Source organism: Lontra canadensis, unplaced genomic scaffold (assembly GCF_010015895.1).
Source record: "Lontra canadensis isolate GAN:19392208 unplaced genomic scaffold, GSC_riverotter_1.0 scaffold109, whole genome shotgun sequence".
Lineage (NCBI taxonomy): Eukaryota > Metazoa > Chordata > Mammalia > Carnivora > Mustelidae > Lontra > Lontra canadensis.
The window spans coordinates 6,478,156-6,496,336 of record NW_022631103.1 but is presented as its reverse complement, the minus strand read 5'-3'; the positions used below and the strand labels follow the sequence as shown (position 1 = coordinate 6,496,336).

At 38.1% G+C, this 18,181-nt stretch overlaps 1 protein-coding gene across 1 annotated transcript in view; it reads right to left on the bottom strand.

The window, feature by feature from the left end:
• PATJ (PATJ crumbs cell polarity complex component) overlaps positions 1-18,181 on the bottom strand; it is a 362,302-nt gene that overhangs the window by 245,215 nt on the left and 98,906 nt on the right. The window contains exons 19-21 of the mRNA XM_032839752.1: positions 14,325-14,444; positions 11,996-12,391; positions 5,224-5,338 (exon numbers count right to left, since the gene is read on the bottom strand). Of these exons, the coding sequence (XP_032695643.1) occupies positions 5,224-5,338; positions 11,996-12,391; positions 14,325-14,444 (631 nt within the window). The remainder of the gene's footprint in view (positions 1-5,223; positions 5,339-11,995; positions 12,392-14,324; positions 14,445-18,181) is intronic.

The window sequence follows — 18,181 nt, the reverse complement described above, 5'->3', positions numbered from 1 at the left end:
ATCAGAACTCTCATTTATATTAAACTAGATAAATAAAATATTTAATATGTCATATGATGACAAGTAGTATGGTAAAAAATGAAGCAAGGAAGAGGGCGAGGGACTGCTCAGTGAAAGAGAGTTAGAATTTTACATATGGCCTCATGGAAAGGATGACATTTTAGCTATAGAAATATTTTATCAAAAGAACCCCCTTAATGACTGTACTCTAATCTCACTACACATTTTCCCATATCAACCTAACTGCAGGCACTCCTACAACATTTCACTTATTTAAAAAAAATAATTCCACAGAATAACAAATAACCAAATAAAAACACTTACATTAAATTTTTTTTTTAATTTTAATTTTAGCATATTAACACACAGTGTTACATTACGTTCAGGTGTATAATATAGTGATCTGACAATTCTATACATCACCCAGCGCTTATAATGTTAAGAAAACACATTTTTAATGGGGCTGTGTTTACAAATTTCAGAATTCATTTACATTTGTTTACCTCATTTGATTCTCATACCAAACTATGAGTTAGAGGGAAAAGATACTAGCAACCATATTTTATACACAGAGAAACTCAGGCTAAGGAATTTTTTGCCAAGTGCCATGTGCAAATTTACCTGATGTGACATCTGTGTCATTTCCTCATTTACTGAAAAAAAGACTAGGGCAGAGTGGTGCACAGAGTCCTAGGACATATTAATAGAGACCTGCACATGCGCTGCCATAGGTCCATTAATCACCCTTAGGATACACCCCAGTAACTGATCAGAAATTCTCAGCCAATCTTTCTTCAGCAAAGTAGACAAATATAATGAACTGCGATCAAATGCCTTCCTTAAATCCACACATTTATAAGATTTTTTGGAGTTCTGGCTTTTTAGAAAATCAGAAATGATTTCTAAGAGAGAGAGAAATTGGGGCACCTGGGTGGCTCAGTTGTTAGGTGTCTGCCTTCAGCTCAGGTCCTGATCCCAGGTTCCTGGGATGGAGCCCTGCATCGGGCTCCTGCTCGGTGGGAAGCCTGCCTCACCCTCTCCTACTCCCCCTGCCTGTGTTCCCTCTCTCACTGTGTTTCTGTCAAATACATAAATAAAATCTTAAAAATAATAATAATAAAGAGAAATTATCCTAAATTTTTTCCTATAAGCATGACCTAAACTCTTTCCATTTCTTTGTCATGAACAAACTTTCAGTAAACTCAGTACTACCACTTTTTATCTGGAATAAATAAAATAAAAATCCAGAAAATCTGGAATCAGGATCTAATCAGTTGGTAATGCAACAGAACCCGAAGAGAGGATGCAAGTAATTGTAATGCTCAGGGGGTACTACAGGAAGTCTCAGGGGCCTGTGCCTCATCCCCGTGTACCCTTCCCTCTTGTCCACAGGCACCTACATTCCTGCGAAGCACTCTAATCCATATCATGGCTTCAGAGTTCTAGCTTTGCCTAAGCCTTTCTCCTCCCCACTGAGGAGAGACCGGGGTGGGACTAGACTCTGGCTGGAAGGCCAACACCAGTGTTAGGAAGAGGGAACAGGCTTTATCTGCAGAGTGCTTTCCCATCCACCTATGCTGGTAAAAGTGGCCTGTTCAATTATGGCTCTGGGTTTCATAGGTTGCCTCAGTCTGTTTAAAGCTTTTCATTACCTGTTCCGCACAAAGCCTGCTCGTGCCCTTTGCCCCCCTCCTCCTCCTCGGACCCTGGGTGCTTGGACTCAGACATACATTTCTCATCTGTCACAGTGTCTGACACACTCACTCTTTACAGAGCTGCTCACCCAGTGCACCATGGTACCCAGAGCCCATAAAACAAATCGAGTCCTCGAGGGCCTAATGCAGTGTTGGGTAAGGGCCATACGGGTGCACAAAGGTTAAAAAAACAAAGGAGCTTAAAAAAAAAAAAAAAAAAAAGAGTTCCTGGACAAATAGAGGTTAATGTTTATAGAAGAGGAATGGGGGAAATTTTCCAAAGGTTTATACTTGGTGAGGTGCAAGAACAGAACGGTCAACAAAATAAAGGCAAGAAGAATCTGAGCAGAGGGGAGGGTGGGTTATGTGTACCGAGGCCACTGCAGAGGGAAGGAGGGCTGGGAGTTGCAATGCTGCTGAATAACCACAGGTAAGTGGCATTTCACTTTCTCATTCAACAAATATTTCCTGAGCACCTGCTACGGTAACACAGATTGCCTTGCCTTCCAGAAGCCCAGTTTATAACAAGAGCTGGGGATGCAAATGCGTAAGTGTGCCTGACTCTTGGGTGCAATGACGGACTCGCCCAGGCTTCCCTGAAGGTACCATCCAGGCAGGGGCAGTCAAACATCAGGAAACAGAACTACTTTCTGTCTGAAACCTAAAACTTGTAACACTAAGTATATTATTGATTGGGAATTTATCATGTGTGCTTCACCTTATGAATTATGCTAATTTATAGGTTCAGTTTCACAGCCCATGAAGGGTAGAGGCTCTTCGAGGCTGCAAAATGTTGGCTTAAGTATAGGCTCAACAACAGCCCTTTACACATAAGGTTCTCAGAAATAATTTTCTAATTAATTGTTCAGAAAAAGAAATTTAATTGTTCAGAGATAAATCTAACATCGCCTGTTACTAATAAAGTGGTCTAAGAGTCACAGATTTGAAAGAGGGCTTAGAGAACACTTAGCCTAAATTTTTCATTTTATAGGTGAGGCTTGGAGAAGCCTGCGGGATTGCCCGGTGACGCAGAGGGACCTGGGACTGAAAGAGTCAGCCATATGCCGGATAGGATCTCAAGAGCAAAATCAAATCTTGAGTAGAATGAAGTCAATATGGATGCCGCTGAAATCCATGTCACCTCTGTATTAATAATTTCTCAGCCTACCTACAGTTAGCATTAATCCAAACTGTCATGCTTACTGCACAGCATCCTAGAGGCTTTCAAAAAATTTCCTTAACAGCATGTGGTTACGAATGCTTTTCCGGTGAGGACAGATCTAACATATACAAGTCTAACTTCACTCCCCAAACTATAATCTCTAAAAAAAAAATCAATTCCCAGGGCCTTGCAAAGTATTAGGTTAAGGCAGCGTAGTGGGCAGACTGGGGACCTCTCTAAAAGATAGACCCAACCACGGAACTGATGAATGGGACCTTACTTTGCATAAAAAAAGTCTTTGTGGATATAATTAAGTATTGTGAGATGAGACCATCCTGGGTTACCCAAGTGGGCCCGAAATCCAATGACAGATGTCCTTATAAGAGGCAAAGAAGAGAAGACACAGGGATAAGAGAGGACAGCAGTGTGAAGACAGAGACAGACATCACAGTGAAGCAGCCATGAGCCAAGAAAAGGTACAGCCACCAGAAGCAGGAAAAAGCAAAATTTCCCTCAGGCCTTCAGTAGCAGCACAGCATCTTGATTTAGGACTTCAGGCCTTGAGAACAGTGAGGGAATTAATTTCTGTTGTTTTAAGCCACCAAGTTGGTGCCAATCTGGTAGAGCAGCCCTAAGAAACTTATCTAGGCGGCAGAAGTCAGAGGAAGGAACTTTGAGGTCACTTAAATAATACACAGAGCAGAGCTCAAGAGGGACTATTTTCCCTGTGTTCTTCCCAGCTCTGCTGCTCCTCCCCACACATACTCACCGCTGTTAGCCAGTCTATCCTTTTAATCCTAACAGCACAAAGCAGCGAATGATTTTCAACCAGGAGCAATTGTAGCCCCCAGGGGACATATGGCAATGTCTGGAGACACTTGATTTTGATCATGACTCAGAATGAGAGTACCACTGGCATTAGGGTTAGAAGGCAGAAAAGCTGCTGAACATTCTACCATGCCCAGGTCAGCTCTCCTCAGCCAAGAGTCACTTTGTCCAAAATAGTAATGACATTGCTATAAAGTATCAATGACAATCAAACAGATATGGCCTATTAATTTAGTTATTCCTTCATTTGTGTCATGAATCTTCTCCATGTACTTAGAGGACAATAGAAATGTGGTAAATTTTTAAAAACAGTATAATGCGACACTTGTGGGAGAAAAAGTCCCATTTTTATCTGAGTCACGATTAGTTATGTATCATGAAAAACTGGATAAACTCTGGATAAAATCTAACCTTAGATATTCAAAAATTAACTACCCATGCTGTGTTTTGACTCACAGGGAATTGACAACTGTTATCATCTCATAGATGACTCCAATCTTTTTTTTTTTTTTCTTTTGAGAGAGAGAGAGCAAGAGGGGATAAGGAGAGGCAGGCAGGGGGAGAGAATCTGAAGCAGGCTACACACTCAGAAAAGAGCCCAACGCTGGGCTTGACCTAACGACCCTAAAATCACGACCTGAGCTGAAATCAAAAGCCAGACACTTAACAAACTGAGCCACCAATTGGTGGCTTCAATCTTTAACACTAAGGATTCCATTCTTCAGAATTCAACAGAATGCTGAATTCATAGAAACCATTTTATAACCTTCTATAGTGCACTCTGGCCCTACAATGCATTACCATACAACTAAGAACTGCCCAAAGAGAAAAACTTCCTATAAGCAGACTCATAACACATGAAGGACAGCATAAATCCTGAACAATGGCTCTATAAATCCCAGTGCTGTGAAAGAACTTAACTGTCTCACCTAGGGATCTTAATAATATAACAGCCTTCGATATTTCAGTGTTAGATGAAGAAAAATTATGTTTCAAAGTCAAGTTTTCAAAATTGTCTAAGAATCAATATTGGGGGTAGGCAAGGAGAGGCACTACATGTACTTTTAGGATTCTTTAATGGAAACTAAGTTATTAATGCACCAAAACTGACCATAATATATGGCTATAAAAATGTTTCATAAATGTTTAAAATATGCTTCTCTTTATTAATATTTAACAACCCCATTCATTGAGCTAACAGTATCACGTAATAGCATCAGAGATTTTTAATATATATTAGTAGACTTGTTTCAGATTTAGCATGTAAGGTACTAGTTTTAGTTTTAATCCATATAGCTCATAAAAAGCAAAATCAACCATTGAAAATACAGCCCTCACAGAAAACAGAATCTGAAATTTCTCCATTGACGTACGAGCCATGTTTATTCTTTGAGATATTCTGAAGTAGATTAATAAACAGATTTAAATTTGCATCATAATGAGTGAAAATATGACAGTAAGAGTTATCGTATATAAAAACAAAACTGAGAGATGGCAGAATAATGTAATTTGTGTTTATGAGAAACAAAAACCACAAACCTAAATCCAGACTGCTTTTTGTTAACGAATTAAGATTTTCCAGATCATCAAATCTGCCTTGTTGACTGTTTCCTTCAGATGAGGGTAGGGAACTGATGCCAAAATTTTCTTTCATCTTCAGAGGAAGAAAGACAGAAATGCATTAGTACTGTGTGATAAAGTGAGGAACATTGTAATGTTGTTCAAACCACATAACAACGATAGCAGAAAACTGGCCCTACAAATGTATCTGCAAAGTAACAGGTTAATACAATATATTTCTTTTCTTTTTTTTTTTTTTTACCCTGGATTTTTCTTCAGCAACAAAAAAAAAATACTGTTTTATAAACATTAATGAGTGGATTTAAGTAAATGATCAGAAAGGTATAAGAATAAAGATCTATCCAACCAAGAAAGGTCAATGGCTAACATACAACTAACTCATGGGTCACGCTGGATCACAACCTCAAAAGCTTCACCAATGATCCCAAAACAACTTGGTGGGGGATTTTCATAGCTCTAAGCTCTTGCTTCGCCCTCCCTATCACTTTTATCTGCCTGGTGAATACCAGTTACCCAAACCTAAAATAAAGCACAGTCAATGATTTTTGCGCTTTCTGCTGGTTTTCCTTTGATACATATCTTCTATGGTTTCCAAAAGTTATAATCTTCCAGAACAAACAATCTTCACTAATATATTTTGTTATGATATATTTTTTAAAGGTTTTACTTATTTATTTGAGAGAGAGAGAGATAGTGAGAAAGAGCATGAGCAGGGAGCAAGGAGAGGGAGAAGCAGAAGCTTGATCCCAGGATCCTAGGATCATGACCTGAGCTGAAGGGAGATACTTAACCAACTGATCCACCCAGGCACCCCTATTATTATATCTTACAAACTTTTATAGGCATAAAATGAAATGATACCATCAGGGCCACCAGAGGGACATACCTCAATTAAGATGAGTAACACTGTTATTCTCTATTGTTGGAAATTTAAGTCATTTAAAACAAAAAAGGTGAATGACATCTTTTATACAGTCCATTGTGTACATTAAGTGGTTATATTGGTCAGACTTCAATGGTAAGAGAAGGATGTCTCATAAATTGATGTACCAAATACTGCTAACTTTTTCCATTCAGATTATGAATATAGCTAAGTACAGAACTCTATCAGATATCCAATGGAGCTTATAGAACATAGAATTCAACTCAAATATTAAATTGGGGTGAGAAAGTAGCTACAACAACCTAGCTGTCTATAGAATAAAAGAAGCAAGAAGAATTTCTTAGAGAGGCAATTAAGGAGGAGATGATAGGCACTAAATACTTAGAAGAAATTTTACAGCAAATTTTGGACTTAAAAAATGTTAATGGCAATTTTGTAACAGGAATAAGAGAATTAATATCTGAATCTAAATTTCAATAGAGAGAGTTAACTCCTTAGGAAAATGAGTTTTTCTAAATAGAGAAGAAAATAAGAACATACAATCAGTCTTAGGTAACTAATCCTCAGGCAAGAGTCAGATCTTTTGAAAAGTGGCAAAAAATTTAGACACTCCTCCAGAGAATATATGAAGGTAGCCAATGAGCATATGCAAAATTGCTCAACTTTTCCTAATAATAGTAATTAGAAAAATGCATATCAAAACCACAATAAGATATACTACTTTGCACCTTAAAAAAAAAAAAAAAGAAAAAACAGTTATTGGGGCACCGGGGTGGCTCAGTGGGTTAAAGCCTCTGCCTTCGGCTCAGGTCATGATCTCGGGGTCCTGGGATCGAGCCCCACATTGGGCTCTCTGCTCAGCAAGAGCGTGTTTCCCCCCCTCTCTCTGCCTGCCTCTCTGCCTACTTATCATTTCTCTCTCAAATAAATAAATAAAATATTTTTTAAAAAAAGAAAGAAAGAAAACAGGTATTGGCAGGCATGTGGAAAATTTGTGTACTATGGGTGGGAATATAAAATGGTGCAACTACTGTGGAACTAGGACAGTGGTTCCCCCAAAAAATTAAACAGAGACTTGCCATATGGATCTAGCAATTTAACTTTTGGGTATATACACCAAAAAATTTTTTAAAATAATCATTTGAATTATACCTTTCTGATCATTTACTTAAATCCACTCATTAATCATTTAATAATCACTGGCATTTATACCAGTGCTTGCAGCAGTATTATTCACAGTAGCCAGAAGGAGAAATAATCCAGATGTTCATTGACTGATGAATGGTTAAACAGACTTGCATACACACACACACACACACACACACACACACACACACAGTGGAATATTATTCAGCCTTATAAAGGGAGAAAATTCCAAAACATGCTACAATGTGGATGAACCTGGAAGGCATCATGCTAAATTAAATAAGCCTCACATAAGAAGACAAATACTCTATGATTCCACTTAAATGAGGTACCTAAAGTCATCATAATTCTTAGAGAAAGAAAGTAGGACTATGGCTGTTTGCCAGGGGATGCAGAAGGGGAGAATGGATAGTTACTGTTTAATAGGTACAGACTTTCAATCTGGGAAGAATGGAAAAGTTCTGGAGATGGATGGTGATAATGGCTGTACAATAATGCAAGCATATTTAATGCTACTAGAACTGTAAGCCTAGAAATGGTTAAAGTGGTAAATTTTACGCACAGTAGCCCCTCCTTATCTGTGGGAGATATATATCCCAAGACTCTCAATGGGTGCCTGAAACCAAGGATAGAACCAAACCCTGTATATACTATTTTTAACTCTATATACATACCTATGATAAGGTTTAATTTATAAATTAGGCACAGTAAGAGATTAGCCACAATAACTGATAATGAGAACAATTATATTGTAATAAGAGTTGTATAAATGTGGTCTCTTTTGCTCTCAAAATATCTTAATATACTGTGCTCACCCTTCTTTTTATGATGATGATGTGAGATTATAAAATGCCTAAGTGGTAAGATGTAGTGAGGTGAATGATGCAGGCATGTGTTAGGCTACGGCTGCTTCCAGACCTCAGCTGAACACAGGTAACTGAAATTGTGGAAGTGAAACCAGAGATGGGGGGTGGGGTGCGGGGACAGAAGGGGCTACTGCAATGTGTATTTTACTACAAGTAAAAATAAAGAACCAGGGGTGCCTGGGTGGCTCAGTGGGTTAAGCCTCTGCCCTCAGCTCAGGTCATGATCTCAGGGTCCTGGGATCGAGCCCCACATCGGGCTCTCTGCTCAGCGGGGAGTCTGCTTCTCCTTCTCTCTCTGCCTGCCTCTCTGCCTACTTGTGATCTCTCTCTCTCTGTCAAATAAATAAATTAAAAAAATAAATAAATAAAGAACCAGATCTAGAAATCTTGATGGTTTTATCCTTCAACTAAAATGGAATAAGGGAGTAGTAGAGAAAGGTAAATCTAAGTAGCTGGGTAGTATTTGCACTCTACAAATATAGATATATCTGTAACCCAAAATGGGTATTATAATGAAGGCAGAAGTGATAATGTTACTCGACCCTTCTGGAAGGCACTCTCTAAAGGAGTACTGAGAATTACATATTTTGTAAGGTATTCAAATGTTTTAACAATCTACCCAAGGCTTGTAATATTAGATAATAAATTTTCATCACACGAGTACCCTTCTGACAGGAGGGCAAATAAAGATTCAAGTCCATCCTGATCTTATGTGTGTAACTGTTATAGAGAATTAGACCACTCTATCAAAAATATGCCACTCTGGCATAAAGATTATTCTGAGAGGACAAAAAAAGAGAAACAGCACATACAGAAAAGCTATCTTCCCGTGACTGTTAATCATCAAAGATGAATCTAGATTTTTTCTAGCCCAGAGATGGCAGCAAGAGGAACATATTAACAAGCCTAACTAAAAAAAGCCCTTATCTTCCATCAATTCCCCCTTATAATTACCTTCCTGCAGCTGTGACCTTAAAACCTAAACTCCTCTTCCTTTGTCTTGTCACTTCTCAATAAATGTATCATTCTTTGTTAAGAAGCTATATAAGCCCAAGCTCTAACCACCCCTTTGAGTTACTCATCACTGAGTTTGTACTGCATGAGTGCATGCCACACTAGTTAATAAATTGTCTTTTTTTTTTTAAGATTATTTATTTATTTATTTGACAGAGAGAGATCACAAGTAGGCAGAGAGGCAGGCAGAGAGAGAGGAGGAAGCAGGCTCCCCGCTGAGCAGAGAGCCCGATGTGGGGCTCGATCCCAGGACCCTGGGATCATGACCTGAGCCGAAGGCAGAGGCTTTAACCCACTGAGCCACCCAGGCACTCTAATAAGTTGTCTTTCTTTTGTTAATCTTTCATCAGCTCAATTTCCAAGGCCCCAGCCAAAGAACCAATGAGGGTAGAGGAAAAACTTTCCTCCTTTACACTGCCATCATTGTGGAGTTCAGGAAAGGAGGAAAAGAGTGCCCAAAACAAGAAGATATAATTATTTAAAGAAAATAAAATATTGTGTAGACAAGACATATTAGGGCTGAAAGTAATTTTTTTAAAGAGAGAGTGTGTAAGTTGGAGGGGAGGGGAGGAGCAGAGGAAGAGGGAGAGAGAAAGAATCCCAAACAGGCTCCTGACATGGAGCCCCATGTGGGACTCAATCTCACAACCTGAGATCATGACCTGAGCCAAAACCAAGAGTTGCACATTTAATCGACTAAGCCACCCAGGCACCACTGGGGTGGAAACAAGTTTAATCAGTGCCGTTTTAGAGAGCTTATAGGTCACCTCACAGAATCAGAAATAGAAAAGAAAAAAAAGAAGCTAGGAAATTTAACACAGATTTAGTAATTAGGATGCATGTCTTTCAAATTGTGAGCAATGAATGTTGTTATAAACAAGCTTTTTTAAATAGCACTTTAACAAACAATAGAGTAAATGGTTATATAGTGAAGATCATCACTATGCACTTACAAAAGGAATTTTAAGCCTATTGTTATGCAAATGAGTACTTGAGATCAGGAAAAAATTCTGACTGATAGTATGGATTCAAAAATTACTGTATCTCAAACAACCTAGATGAAAATTAAGATGATATATTCCGAAAACTGTATTAAATGACGGGAAGGTGCTTCTAGTGATAATGTATTTATGGATATAAATATGCACTGAAGCCATCTGAACACAATTATGTCATTAAATGTGAGAACAGGCAAAAAATTTAACATTTGGGAGTTTAAAAAATGTTAATGCTTAAATTTATAAAGTAAATACTGTGAATGTACCTGTGACTATTTAGTCTAGAACCCTAAAAGTTTATATACTAAAATGGGCCTCTACTTCAGGTTGCCTTATATTTGGGTAAAGAGAAAATTTTTTTTTTGTAGATGAAAGGCACAACAAATGAGTATTTATGAATATTCACTAATCTGTGATAAGAATTTGCTCTATATAACTGAATATTCTGTTTGGGTTCGAGTACTTACAGATACAGGAATGGGACTGGCAAGGAAAGAAAGCACCAATGTCAATGGCAACACACCAGGTGATTCTCTGACACCTCTGCCCATATCCAGGCATTATTCACATAATCCCAAAACATCTGTTCTCTGGTAGATTGCCCACAGTCCGCTAATCCTCTTGCGTTCCATTAAGCACAGCTTGTATAGCACCTTGCATAGAAGAAGAACCCATAGCATTTGCAAAAAAGGGGGAAAGAAGGATAGGTCTGAGGAAGGAGAGAGCAAAGAAACTAGCTCTATGGGCCCTCTGAGAGAGCAAAGAAAAGCATGCTCCCTACAGCACTGCAAGAAAGTTGCTGATCTCAGTGTGGGGAGTACTGCACTGTATCTAAACATACTGCTAAATGACCTTGTAAAAAAATACCCCTAGGAGCTCCTACGTGAGTCAGCTGGTTAAGTGTCCAACTCTTGATTTCAGTTCAGGTCATGATCACAAGGTCGTGAGATCAAGCCCCATGTTGGGCTCTGCACTGGTCACGGAGCCTGCTGGATTCTCTCTCTCCTTCTCCCTCTGTCCCTATACACTCTCTCTCCCTCTCTTAAAAAAAAAACAAAACAAAACAAAGCACCTCTATACAATAATTTTCTTGTCATTTCCCTGGAAGTTAATCTGGGTCATAAAATGAACAAACAAATCTAAAACATTAAAAATGTCCCTAATGAAAATTTCCAATTGGTGCCCAGTTAACCCTAATTTTATAAAAATAAAGTTTATTGGTGATCCCCATAGCAAGGGCAAACCTACTGAAATATAATGCTTTCCTGCCAAGTTGAAAATAGGCAATAACACAAATGTAAAGATAATTTTTAAGAGTTCAGAGACCTTCTATTTAGTATCATATATAACACAGAAAACAGTGTGGATAAACAAGACATAAACAATGTATCTTGAGTCAATTTTGCCTTGACTTTCCTTGATAAATATAATACACAATATGAGAAATATGGAGCCCTGTCTCTCTGAGGGAACAAAAAAAATCACAAATGTCAAAAGAACTCTTCTTTGAAATGGATAATCTGGAGAAACACATCATTAAAAAAACAAAAAACAAAACAAAAACAAAGCAAAACCCCCCCTATAAACCACCATAAAAGGCACTTGCAGCTTACTGACTCTTACCAGGAGTTGTGTAATACAGAAAAGATGAGTTTATACTTAGTTCAGCATTACACTATGTGGTACATCTTGGAAAAATGATTAATTACAAAAATTATATTTTCCATTACATTTTGTTCTTTTGAAAGTTACATGACTTTGGAACAGGGGTTGGGAGGCAGGGGAAGGAGGAGGAAAGTGGAAGAACCGTTCTCATCCCTTACCGTGTTTTCCATGCTGTAGCCGTACTGCTGCGCTTCTGGGGAGTAAAGACTCACCATGGATCTTGCTCCCTGAAGCTCAGGTGGTTCACTGTCATGCAACCACTGAGTGCCAAAGTGAAGTTCCTTCACAGAGGGAACAGGAGCAGCCTCTTGAAGGTGTGATGAGGGATACAAGTCCATGGACTGCAAGGGATCTTGATATAGCTCATATTCGTCATCAACAAGCATCTCTCTCTCTTCCCCCATCTCCTGCAATCTAGGAATCAGAAATTCATGCATCTCCCAGGCCTCCTTGCTGTGGTCTATCTCTTTCTGTTGGGACTGAAAAGCCTTTCCCAAATTGAGGAATGGCTCATCTACAAGTTCTTCTTTATAATAGGGTTCATCTCTAAATTCCTGTAAATAAAAGTTGCAAAAATTATTTTTTTTTGCAGTGGCACTCTACGGGGATTCGCTAGAAAGTTAACCCCTGACAGAACCTCAGTGACTATATTCCTCGCCCAGGCACAGTTACCTGGAACGGCTCTCCATTACAAAGGAGAAGTAAGTGCTCCCTCCTACACAACCCTCAACGCAAAGAAAGGGACAAACAGTAAGAGGCAGCAATCTGCCCTTCAACAAGGTGAAAGACTATTCCAAAAGGTCTGTTACACATTAACCACCTGAAAATTCTCAATCAGAAATAGGAATTTTGTTAACCTGCTGCACTGAACATTTGGCTCATACATCTTATACAGAAGTAGTACATAAACATGGACACGCATCATATCTAAGAAAGCAAAGATTTAAAAAGTCAGGATTTTCAAGCTTATGTAAAACTCAGATGGAATTATGGCTATTGAAATTATCAAAAAGCAGTATCTATAAATATATGAGACATATGTCCCAACTACCTTGAGTATGACTATTTTATAATATGCCCTGATACAGAAATGTTTATTTAATTTAATTTGACAGAAATCACAAGTAGGTAGAGAGGCAGGCTCCCCGCCAAGCAGAGAGCCCAATGTGGGGCTCAATCCCAGGACCCTGAGACCATGACCTGAGCCTAAGGCAGAGGCTTAACCCACTGAGCCACCCAGGCACCCCCAGAAATATGTTTTTTCAACTGTACTGAAATTATATGGCAAAAAGGAATGAATATAGTATGCTTTTTAATTAATTTATATTTCACTAATTAGAAGTACATACAACTGAAACTAGTCATACATGTGCAGAAACTTTGCTGAGTTCCTAGGTAATGCCTGAGGAATGTATGGATTTGTGCAGCCTCTAATATAACCCTGGGGATCCTGAAGAGTGCTAAGCACAAGGAGGCTCAATTCCTCTTGAGAGATCAATGACATTTCCTACAGACCCTATTCATTAAATATTACCAAATGCAAATTCATGGAATGAATCTACTACTTCCCACCTTTAAATTATTATAGTGTATCAAATATTGCAAGCCAGCTAATTTTTTTACAGGTGTGCTTACAGGGTATATTTGAAGATGTCATACACTTATGAAATTTTAACAAAAAATGTCTAAACTAAAAAAAAAACCCACAATGTATAGTACAGAAATAAGTATCAGCTTGAGGCACTGTCAATAAATTATGCAAAGACTATCACCAGACGGTTGTTATCAGGTAAGGCAATACCATACTCTACCTTCAAAGAGCAAAATAACCACAATTCATATTCAGAATAAAAAAGGAAAAGCTTCAAAATACACTTCCTAAAATTAAAGCGGAAAGAAAAGTTTGACTAAGTAACTCTTCTATAGGAAGTATTCGGTAAGAAGTCCTTTAGTATAGCTCTGTTTTCTACAGCATTTTAAATGCATGCCTATTTTCAAACACTGTGTTCTCTCCTCAAAATTTTAAGAGTGCATCTGTAGTATAAAATAAGGTATGTTTGTGCTTTGAAAATGCCTTATATCTGGCCTACGTCATTTATGAAGCCACTGAGATACAAGAGGGAAAACAGTTCATTTAAAAAAAAAAAAAAAAAAAAAGCGGGATGCCAGGTGGCTCAGTCCTTAAGTGTCTGCCTAAGGCTAAGGTTATGGTCCCAGGGTCCTGGGATGAAGCCCCGTGTTGGGCTCCCTACTTAGCTAGAAGCCTTACTCTTCCTCTGCCACTCCCCCTGTTTGTGTTCCCTCTCTCACTGGCAAATAAGTAAGTAAAATCTTTTTAAAAAATCAAAAAATAAAATAAAATAAACAAAAAAGAGGATCATTTAATTTATATCTCTTTAGCCAAGAGTGAGAACAAGCTTTTGTATTCTTTATAGAAATGTTAGCTCCCTGCAAACCATTTGAATATGAAATTGATTTACTAAATACCTTGGGTGCTTCAAGTATCAAAGATGAATTTATGTCATGAATTGTTTCCGAAAGTTCAGTCTTGTCTTCATCGTTGTTTGAATGTAAAATATAATGACTTTCTTCCTCTTTATCATCTTCCTGAAAACAGAAACAATTTTAATTTTATTTTTTTGAAAGATTTTATTTATTTATTTGAGAGAGAGAGCGCGTATGAGAGAGCAAGGGGGGGAGGCGGTGGAATGCAAGAGGGAGGAGCAGACTCCCTGCTGAGTAGGGTGTCTGCAGGGCTCAATTCCAGGACCTTGGGATCATGACCTGAGCCAAAGGCTGAGGCTCAACTAACAGCCACCCAGGCACCCCTGGAAAAAAATATTTATTTATTTATTTATTTACTAATTAGCACAATTGTAGAGATGTTTTTGTCAACACGAAGCTATCTTTTACCAAGATATAACTGACACATAACATTATACAACATAATAATTAGATGTATGTATATATTGCAAAGTTGTAATAAATTTAATTGTATCTAAAACTTTCGAATATACAATATGGTCTTGCTAACCAAAGTGATCATGGTGTACATTACATCCCCAGGACATATTTATCTTATGACTGGAAGTTTGCACCTTTTGACGACCTTCATCCATTTTACCCACCCCTTCCCACCTCTGGCTACTATAGGAAGAACTCTTATAATCAAGAAAATACTCTTGAACTCTCTTCAGATTAATTCTCATCTTTCCATTAAGTGCAAGGACACAATAAAACTTACACAAATTGTTTCATGAGAACAAACTTTTCTTTAATAATTAAAAAGAACTCCATATTTGTGTCAAAGCTTCTCATTTTTTCTTTTTAAGTATTCCTAAAAGTACATGCAAAAGAATGAAACTGAACCATTTTCTTTCACCATACACAAAAATAAACTCAAAACGGATTAAAGACTTAAATGTGAGACCTGAAACCATAAAAATCCTTGAAGAAAGCATAAGCAGTGATCTCTCTGACATCAGTTGTAGGAACATTTTTCTAGATATGTCTCCTCAGGCAAGGAAATAGAAGCAAAAATAAACAATCAGGGCTACATCAAAATAAAAAGTTTGTGCATGGCAAGAGAAACAATCAACGAAACTAAAAGCCAGCTACAGAATACGAGAAGGTATTACAAATGACATATCCAGTAAAGGGTTAGTATCCAAAATACATAAAGAACTGATACAACTCAACACCCCAAAAAAATCCAGTTAAATAATCCAATTAAAAAATGGGCAGAAGGGGCGCCTGGGTGGCTCAGTGGGTTAAGCCTCTGCCTTCTGCTCAGGTCATGATCTCAGGGTCCTGGGATTGAGCCCCACTGGGTCTCTCTGCTCAGCGGGGAGCCTGCTTCCCCCTCTCTCTCTCTGCCTGCCTCTCTGCCTACTTGTGATCTCTCTCTCGCAAATAAAATCTTGAAAAAAAAAATGGGCAGAAGACATGAACAGACGGAAGACATACAGATGGCCAGAAATACGACGTGATCTAGTAATTCCACTATTGAGTATTTACTCAAAGAATAAGAAAACACTAATTTGAAAAGATACATGCATCTTTATGTTTATTAGAACATATTTACAATAGCCAAATTTGGAAATAAGCAGCTCAAATGTCCATCAATAGATGAATGGATAAGGAAGATGTGTTGTATAAATAAACAATGGACTGTTATTCAGCCATTAAAAAAAATGAAATCTTCCCATTTACAACATGGATGGAGCTAGAGAATAGAATACTAAATGTAATAAGTCAGTCAGAGAAAGGAAAATACCAAGCGATCTCATCACTCATACGTGGAATTAAGAAACAAAACAAACAAGCAAAGGAAAAAAAAGACAAACGAAGAAATATACTTATTTTTTAATGATTTTTATTTATTTATTTGACAGAGAAGGTGAGCGAGCAAGCACAAGCAGGGGGAGCAGCAGGCAGGGGAGAAGCTGACTCCCCACTAAGTAAAAAGCCCAATAGGGGGCTCGATCCCAGAATCCTGGGATCATGACCCGATCCGAAGGCAGATGCTTAATCAACTGAGCCATCCAGGTGCCCTGAAACAGACGCTTAACTATAGAGGACAAATTGATGATTACCAGGATGGGGCGGGGGGGGATGGAGGAACAGATGACGGGCACTTACCGTGATGAAAAATTAATAGATAGATAGATAGAGAAATAGATAAATAAGTAAATAAACTTTTTAAAAAGAAAATTCAACAGAAGTACAAATTAGAGTTTCACATGTTTGTCAGATATAAGATCAAATTACCGAGTCAGTATCATTACCTCTACTTCAGCAATAGCTAGTTTGAAAATGTAACAGAAAATAAGACATTATTCACAAAGGAGGGGTAAAAGCAGTAAATTATCTCAGAATTAAACTAAAAAAGACTGTACGGCACATTTAAGGAGAAAAGAGTAAAAGAAGATCTGACTAAAGAGAAACATACTATGTGGGGGGGGGGGGAAGTATTCCTTAAATTTAAAAACATACCAAAAAAGGAACTTAATATTAAAAAATATCATATGGGGCACCTCGGTGGCTCAGTTGTTAAACGTCTGCCTTCGGCTCAGGTCATGATCCCAGGGTCCTGGGACTAAGCCCTGCATTGGGCTCCCTGCTCAGTGGGGAGTCTGCGTCTCCCTCTCTCTCTCTTCTGCCCGCCCCCCCGCTTCTGTTCCCTCTCTCTCAAAGAAATAAAATCTTAAAGACAAAAAAAAAAAGAAGACGACTTATCAGTATAGGGGCACTTCTGTGGCTCAGCTGGCTGAGCATCCAACTCTTGGTTTTGGCTCAGGTCATCATCTCAGGGTCATGGGACTGAGCCCCATATAGGGCTCCGTGCTTGGTATGGTGTAGGCTTGAGATTCTCTCCCTCCCTATCTGCCCCTCTTCCCACTCACACTCTCTCTCGCTAATAAATAAATAAAATCTTTTCTAAAAAAAGAAATGTAAAAAAAAAAAAGGAAAAAAAGAAATGTATCAGTACATACAGGATAATATCAAAATATTTAACAAAGGTACAGTGCAGTCACTTGCCATCTGAAAAGTTTCAGCCATCCTGGTATCTACCAGCTCAATAGCAGTCCTAGGTCAGAACATAGCTACCATTTATGAAGTCCTAGCTCTAAATCACGATCCATGGTAAACACTTCATATGCTTTGTCTCAACTTAATTTTCAAAGCAATCCAAGTCAGGGCTTTATATTTTGTATTTATATAAAAATAGTGGCAAAATATATATATACTTATGACACTATGTGCCAGACATTGGTTTAAACATTTTAAATATTCAATTTAGTATATTCATTAACATATTAATATACATTCTAAAAAGTAGGTAGTCTTATTAACCCTAGTTTACAGATGAGTAAAAAATTACATAACTAATCAGTTACACACCCAGAATTGGAACTATCCGGCTTTACGGTCTGGGATCTCAACTATGTCATGCAGTCCCCACATTATAGACAAGGAAGTGGGAGCTGATGAGGTTAAAGAATTGGCAAATCACAGAACTAAGCAGAAACTCACAGCTGTCTGGCTCAAGAACTCCATCGCCAGCTCTGACCTATTAGTTCCAAAGATACAATGCAGTTTTTAAAGTCAGTTCATTCGTTTTTCTGGATATGGTGTATTTGAGATGAATTTGTAGAAACGAGAAGATAAATCCCATTCATGATTAACATGAAAATATATAATATGAAACACATTATATAGACAATGTATAACAATATAATACCTGACTTAATAAAAAAATTCATGTTCTCCTAACTTTTATATATTCATAGTCTTTCTGGCCCAAGATGACTTTGGGCCACCTTCTTCACAGTCTCCTCCCT